Genomic DNA, 7,842 nt, shown 5'->3' with positions numbered 1-7,842 from the left:
TGTGGAGCAAAGCAGCCACAGTTTGTTTCCCAACATGTGTTTCCTGGTTAGTTTACACTTCCCCACAGAACTGAAGTAAAATCACTGAAGTAGTAACGTGGAGGACAAAAGGAGACTTTGGCCCAATGTGACAGACGAGTGAACAAAGTCTTGTCAGAGTATATGCATCACGCTCAGATGAAACACGGCTGTGTGAACTCAAACACATAGAAACAAATACAAACTCACTCCCTTCTTCACAATGTTAGTGCACAACATCACATTCTCACGTGGACGTCATGCTGAAGGCACATTGTGGGGAAATAAAAACATGGTGGTTGCAGAACTTTTCTCGTAGCAACAGCAGCTTACACAATGTCTGAATCATAAATACAAACTGATAGTAGGAGAAATAAAAGTGGGCCTCGGGCCTTTTGCTGCAGTGTTGACACACCGTCAAATTAAAACACAAAGCGGGGGGCTGTTCTTCCACCAAAAAAAACGATATCTGTATTTACACTTGTTACACATCGGCAGTTTGACACAACTTTCAAGTTTTAAAAATCATCTCAATCATCATCGTTATGTACAATTATATTAGTCTATTTGCCTACTCTATTCAAACTGTTGTTTGTGCCTCGAATTCATCCAGAAACAACAAGGTCACGAGAATCAACGCACAGTTTCCTGAGTACAGTACGATCAGCTCCAGTCGGGGGTTCAATACTGCATTGTGCTTTGCTCAAGGCCACTTATTTCCTCTTTGCTTTTTTTTTTTTTACGTAGGAGGGGAAAGGAGCGCTGACGTAACAGTTCACTAAATATCCTGGTGTGTGTGTCGCAGACCAGAATGTGACGGGGAATTTCCACAAACCAGCAGCACGACCTCGTGAGTGGATGTGGAAACGCAGACGAGAGTGTTGCCGTGTGTGAGTTAAAAGCACATTTCTTCTTTAAAAAAACAAAAAACAAAACATAGGCCCGTGATGAGGACAGAAGGTTAGATATGGAAGACAAAGATCCTGTACGTCAATATAATGAGACACTTCCTCAAAGCAATGTTTTCATATCTCAAAATAATGGAAAATGTTCTCAAGTTAATGACTCAGTCTGGCAAGAATAATAAATAATTATTAAAAAAAACAAAAATAAACTTTATCAAACTAACAAGAAACTTTCTCAAAATATTGTTTAAGTTTTCATTATTTTTGTTATAATAAGTTTGTAACTTTAAATCAGTGTCTCCAGACCACGACTTCGTATCTCAAAATAATAAACTGTCAACAAATGAGTCTGTTTCTCAAACGGATGAGAATTTTGTCAAAATACTGACTGACTATTTCAAAATGAAGAATTTTATTGAAATAATGATTTCGCAGAATAAAAAGAAACTTTCAAAGTCTTAATTTCATAAATCAAAACAGGCTGAAGTCAAAATATTGAGAAAGTTTCTCATGTTTCTGAACTCTAAAAAGAAGTCATTATTTTGAGACACTTGATCATTATTTTACAAAAGTCTGTCCTTATAACGACCTGCAGGATTCTGGCGTAAATGATCTTCCACAGTTTCAGAAACACGAAGATGAAATGTGGGAAGAAGGAAAAAAAAAAAAAAAAAAGCAGAGGGATGATAACTGATAAATTCACCCGAACGTCCTGTGGGCTGAAATTATTTACATAAAAGGTGATTTTTCATTTTTAAATGTGCTTCTGCTGAACCAGCCACCGACTCACACTGTTAGGTGCCGAAGGTGGTGACCAATGAGATGACTAGGATGAGGATGAGGATGGCCAAACAGATCGCTATCCAGATCTTTTTCTGCATTGGAAGAGACAAATTACAGATTAATTAATATACAAGCAACACTCACCAGGTGCAACCGCAAAGATTTTCTGTTTTCCAGTGAATCAAAGTGTGCGGTTCATGGTGTGTGTGACTCCACGTCATACCTTTCGTGCTTTCTGCTGATACGTGACGGCTTTCTCTGTGTTCTCTTTTGCCTTCTCCACGTAGTTTGATGACTGTTTGATGTTGTTTTCAATGCGGTTCACCATCTCCCCCTGTACAAGGCACAAACATCACAGTCACACACTTTTCATCCCCCCAAACAGAAACCTTCATCAGCGTTACTTTACCTGAGCCTCCACCTCCATGGCGAGGTACTGGAACATTTCGTGCAGGTCTTTGATGCTCCTCTCCAGCTTCAGGATCTCGTCGTGTCGGGACTCGATCTCATTCAGAGCCTGTTTTGTAGCTTGAGCATCGATCAGGATCTGAACACACAGCGCACAGTCATTGCTAGAAACAACAGGAAGTCGTGAGGTTTCAAAGTCTCAGCTGTGACCAGTGGTGGAAAAAGATCCTTTCCTGAAGTCAAAGCACCAGGTCAAGATAAAAACACTTAAAGTGTGACATCAGAGGGCCGCAGGACTCTTCACTATGAGCTACTAACACTACACACAGCACTACGAGCTGCACAGGGTTTCTGTCTTTGCTTACCACAGCTGTTGTCCAGTCTGAGCGACTAGAGAGACGACAACGGAGCACATCTGTCATCACTTCATACACAACACTCAAAGTCACTACGACCAGCTGCTGTTTGTTTGACTGTACGTGTGTTACTGCAGTTACTGTGTTGTGGTGTCCAGCATCACACTGCTGACACTTTGCCTTCATCTTGTGCGCACTCACATTTTGGGTGAAAACATCCGTCTGCCCGCTCTCCAGCATCGCGTCCAGCTCTTGGTCTGTCACGTTGGTCCCCGCTGAAAGTGAGAGGTGTGTTAGACGAGTGTTTGAGAGGTGCTGAAGATAAAAACACAAACACTTCCTCCTGTCAGTCTTTGTTCTGTGAACTCAACAAGATACAAGGACTGCAAAGCAGCAACTGACCATTGCTCTCAAAACTGATTAAAGGAGCAGTATGTGACGTTCAGAGCAGAGCTGTGGGGTGTGACAGTCTGCACATGGGTCTCAACATGGAAGTGGCTGAGCTGGTGGCTAGCGGCTAACGGTGCTAACTCAATAAACGATGCTAATAATGGCAACAGTGCTGACAGATCTAACGGTGTTAACGAGTGGGGAACTGTGTTTCTTCTACGACATATTACTGTCATATCAGTGCAGGCTGCCATTGGGACACACACATGCACTCACATGCACGCGTGGCCAAGCTCAGACTGGCTGAGAGCAGTAAGCCAGACCGGCTCGCCACAACAAACCATTGAGAAGCTCAGAATTTGGTCAAAATATCTTAAAGGACAAGATGGCGTCAGTCACAGTTCATTTCTTTGAACCATCAAATGTTTGGGATGTTTAAATGAGTGATGATGTGAACAAAATGGCCGCCGATTAATTTTCTGTCAAGAGACTATTCTACTCATCAACTGATCACTGCAGCTCGACAACAAACCATCTCTGTATCTTTATTTTCATTTATTTATTATCCTTTATACTTAATATTTATCATCACTGTTATGATGTGTTCATGTGTGCAGGGAGTTATTTACATTGAGGTACTGACACAAACTTAGATTTATGCATGCATCGAACATTTCAGTGAACATAATGTGGGCGGAAAAAAATACAAAATCAAATCAAAGCTTAATCCTCAGTGTTTTATTTGAACCATCCATGTTAGCATTCTTTAAGCAGCATATACATGTTGGTTTATAAAAACCTTCTTCAGGGCAGAAACCAATAAATTCACAAGATTTTATTCCATCTGAAAAGATTTTGGTTGTTAGACGTTGTTGTTGTTAGCTACAGTTGGCAAGATGAACATGGAGGAAGTGAAACCTGTGATCAGAACAGCCTCTCTTGTGACTCAGACTGCTCTCACTTCTGTGAATTTAATAGTGAACATTAATAAACCCCTGGGTGGTTTCTAACACACTATAATGTAGCTGTACGCAGACACAAGTGTTTACTGATGTATCTGTCAACAACTGTAGCTCTTCCTGTTGACACCAATCGGGTGCTGTAATAATATAAACTATATCTTCAAAGAAGAAGAAGTTGTTATGTCATCACAGTGTGTCATGATCCATTAATCAGATCACTCCATAGAGCTTCTAACAGCTACGTGAGGAGGTGAAAGTGTGAGCAGCAGAGAGCAACAGAAAGCAAAAGGAGATGACACATGCTAAACGTCATGAGACAAACTGAGAAGCAGGAAGTGATGGGTGAAGTTGACCACAGACCACAAAGCTAACACCACAAATCACAGCCGTGCCTTCGTGGACTCACTGATTTTGAGTTGCCTCTGTATCCTCTCCACGTTACGGTCTCTGTACTGGGCCTGGATGGTGTTACAGTGACCCATCAGCTCCACAAACTCCTTTGACAAAACACCGTGCTGGAGACAAAGACACACGCTGATCACGTTAATAACGCAATAAAAGCACGTCATGCAGCTGCTCACATGTGAAGTTATGTCCTTAAAGGTACTCAGAGTTCAGGCAGTTGGGTAAACCTGGGTCCGTTGCATCCGAATGTTGATGGGTATATATTTCCCATCATCCTCTCCCTTCTTCGGTTCAATACCTGCAGAAACACAATTGATGCGTGAGCCGAGCACACAAAACACAACATGAACACCTTGTTGACTTTTGATCCTTCAGCACTCACTCTTCAGTTTTCTCTGGATCTGACTCGCCAACGTTTTTATCTCCTCTCGAAGACTCTGCAGCTCTTTCTTCATACCTGCCCAGGCATTACAACATCATCATCATCATCATCATCATCATCGTCGTCAACACTGAGTGGTGACGTCTTACCAAGATGAACCACAAAGGTTTCTTATTGTTTGCTGTACAAGACTTGAAATGTTCAAATCTTGTAAATCATTGTTGTCAGGCACCTCATAAATATGATCAGTCCTCAAATCTGGATCGACCGTCGGCCTAAATGAACAAACTTACTCTCCTCCGGCAGCGCCACACCCAGCACAGTCTTCTGTTTGTTCTCCAGGTTAGACACCATGCTCTTGAGGCTCTGCAGCCCCTCGTGGATCTCTTGCGCCTGAGATTTGGACAAAAGAGTTTTGAAGTTTAGAGGCAACAACATATTAACAGTTGCATTTTTTTGTTGATTATTCAATTAGATATGAAAAAAAAAGGTTTTTTTAATCATTTGATTCATCTATGCAGCAAAAATGGCAAACGTTCTCTGATCAAGGATTTGAAACAAACGGCTGCTTTCCATCATTTTTATTGACTGTTTTCAGGTCGTTGGTGGGACCGAACAAACAGTCTCACACTGGGCTCTGTTGACTTGCAACAGGCATTCTCACATAACTGTCACATTTTCTAAACTCAACGATTCAATAATCAATAATTTAAATGACTTGTTAGTTTCAGGCCGAGGTACCGTGTCTTGTGTCAGAGCACATAGCTTTAAACTTTACCGCTGTGTATTTCCCTCACCAGTTAAACTGCAGATTATTTTCAGCTCATTTAAAATTCATTTGGTCTGTAAAATGTTAAAATGTCCATAAAACCTGAGGCGATGCCTCAAACCTGCTTCTTTTGTCCATCCAATAATCTGAAACACAGATATTCAATCTGCAGTCACAGAGGGTTCAGAACACGAGCACATGTTCACATTAGAACATTATGAACCAGTGAATGTATGGCATGTTTGCTGTGACATGATGCCAATAACACTGGTGCTTGTTCCTGACAGCCTCGCACAAGGACACTGGGATCAGCCCAGACTGACATGTTGTCAAAACAAAGGTTACGAGTGCAGACAGAGCCTCAGCAACACACATTCAGCTTCAGCTAAACATGCACATGAACATGGAGCGCTGCAGTCAACACCGTCTCTTCCTGAACAACAAGTGTGTCACGTAGACAGAACTGAAATGTGGAGGTTAAACTTTGTTATCTCAGGTGATCTGTCACCTGTACACTGATTCATCTTACAGTTTAATTAACCTTCACCTTTTTAAAGAAAGCTTCATTCTCCTTCTCCTCTTTGGCTGAAGAGGTTCCAGGTTTGATCATGAGAGCGCTGCCCTCGTCCTCATCTGAAGCCTCTGCATTCTGCGAACCACAGAAAAATACATAAATAAATAAATGTGAGGAGAATAAAGATATTTCCACAGTACTATAGCTCCTCCGCCCCATAGCCCCACAGAGCCCCACAGAGCCCCGCAGAGTCCCGCAGAGCCCCGCAGAGTCCCGCAGAGCCCCGCAGAGTCCCGCAGAGCCCCACAGAGTCCCGCAGAGCCCCGCAGAGCCCCAAAGAGTCCCATAGAGCCCCAAAGAGTCCCACAGAGCCCCGCAGAGTCCCGCAGAGCCCCGCAGCGCCCCGCAGAGCCCCACAGAGCCACGCAGAGCCCCACAGAGTCCCGCAGAGCCCCGCAGAGCCCGACAGAGCCCCACAGAGCCCCGCAGAGCCACGCAGAGCCCCACAGAGCCCCGCAGAGCCCCACAGAGCCCCGCAGAGCCCCGCAGAGCCCCACAGAGCCCCGCAGAGCCCCACAGAGCCCCGCAGAGCCCCGCAGAGCCCCACAGAGCCCCGCAGAGCCCCACAGAGCCCGACAGAGCCCCACAGAGCCCCGCAGAGCCACGCAGAGCCCCACAGAGCCCCGCAGAGCCCCGCAGAGCCCCACAGAGCCCGACAGAGCCCCACAGAGCCCCACAGAGCCCGACAGAGCCCCACAGAGTCCCGCAGAGCCCCGCAGAGTCCCGCAGAGCCCCACAGAGCCCCGCAGAGCCCCACAGAGTCCCGCAGAGCCCCACAGAGCCCCGCAGAGCCCCACAGAGCCCCGCAGAGCCCCACAGAGCCCCGCAGAGCCCCACAGAGCCCGACAGAGCCACGCAGCCGTGCCCTGCCCCGGCCTGCCACCTCCTAAGGAGACGGGGCTGTAACGGAAGTTGAGACGAACAGGTCGCTAAAGTTTCATTCAGACATTTAAACGGTTAAACTTTATGTTTTAATTTCTTATATTTGTGTCCTCTGTTAGTTAAAGCTGTCACTGTTGAACACTGACGTTAGCCGCCGTTTATCGACCAACTACAGCAAAGTGTTAGCAGGCTAATGCTAATGCTAACGTTAGCCGTTTACTTTGAAACTCACGTTTCCTAACTCTTTAGTTCGGTCCCGCATTGTTTGTGATCGCGAGGCGGCCGGTCAGGTGTCAGACACGATGCGACTCTGCGCCCAGGTGTGCTGAGTTGTTCCCGAGCACAGAAACACCTGTAAACAAAGTGTAAACTTTGATCCGCTGTCATTCAACAAGTCGACTACCAACACTTCTTCTTCTTCTTCTTCTTCTTCTTCGGGTGCAGCTCTGAACACTGAAGCTCGACTCACTGGCGACCCCTGTGACCGCAGCGTGTAACTGCACAGGACAGATGTGTCATTTACAGTTTATCATCATATTATTATTGGCTTGGAGATTTTTTATTTAATTCAGTTTGTTTAAATTTGATATAATTGAACACATTAAATTCAAGTCACGTTTATTTCTCACAAACACACTAACACACAACGTGCCTGTGGATATTCTCATTCATCCAGGTCATAGTTATCTCAGGACAATTGAACCGAACACAACTGGACTTAGTTTTGTCTTAGAAGACGTTTCACCTCTTATCCAAGAGGCTTCATCAGTTCATGCTTGTCTGACTAGGCTGGAACTAGTCTGACAAACTGGTGTGGAAGCACCCAGGTATTTAACCTCTGAGGAGGTCTCCACAAGGCCAATGAGCCAAACCCAGTAACACACTCAGACAAAGACTGGTACACCCAACAGACCGTACACCACACACTCAGAAGAGCAACCTAGTGTACACTGTCCAATGCAGTGAGGAATGCCCAGACTTGTACATTGGTGAAACAAAACAACCACT

At 44.8% G+C, this 7,842-nt stretch overlaps 1 protein-coding gene across 1 annotated transcript; it reads right to left on the bottom strand.

The window, feature by feature from the left end:
- Positions 1 to 1,580: 1,580 nt before the first annotated feature.
- stx4 (syntaxin 4) lies at positions 1,581 to 7,265 on the bottom strand. The gene is made up of 10 exons (XM_049564427.1): positions 7,067 to 7,265; positions 5,926 to 6,027; positions 4,903 to 5,002; positions 4,610 to 4,684; positions 4,455 to 4,525; positions 4,229 to 4,337; positions 2,672 to 2,745; positions 2,116 to 2,253; positions 1,930 to 2,040; positions 1,581 to 1,798 (listed from the first exon to the last, which is right to left on the bottom strand). The coding sequence occupies exons 1-10, from the start codon at positions 7,094 to 7,096 to the stop codon at positions 1,718 to 1,720; spliced, it is 891 nt and encodes a 296-aa protein (XP_049420384.1). The 5' UTR covers positions 7,097 to 7,265; the 3' UTR covers positions 1,581 to 1,717.
- Positions 7,266 to 7,842: the final 577 nt, after the last annotated feature.

Source organism: Epinephelus fuscoguttatus, linkage group LG20 (assembly GCF_011397635.1).
Source record: "Epinephelus fuscoguttatus linkage group LG20, E.fuscoguttatus.final_Chr_v1".
Classification (NCBI taxonomy): domain Eukaryota; kingdom Metazoa; phylum Chordata; class Actinopteri; order Perciformes; family Serranidae; genus Epinephelus; species Epinephelus fuscoguttatus.
This window is presented reverse-complemented; position numbering and strand designations above follow the sequence as displayed.

Bases quoted from the DNA above. Each gene is read 5' to 3' on its own strand.
- stx4 (XM_049564427.1), bottom strand. From the start codon at position 7,096: ATGCGGGACCGAACTAAAGAGTTAGGAAAC. The intron at 5,003-5,925 runs GTGAAGGTTAAT...TCCAAATCTCAG, and splicing joins ATGAAGCTTTCTTTAAAAAG to GCGCAAGAGATCCACGAGGG. The intron at 4,526-4,609 runs GTGAGTGCTGAA...GTGTTTCTGCAG, and splicing joins GATCCAGAGAAAACTGAAGA to GTATTGAACCGAAGAAGGGA.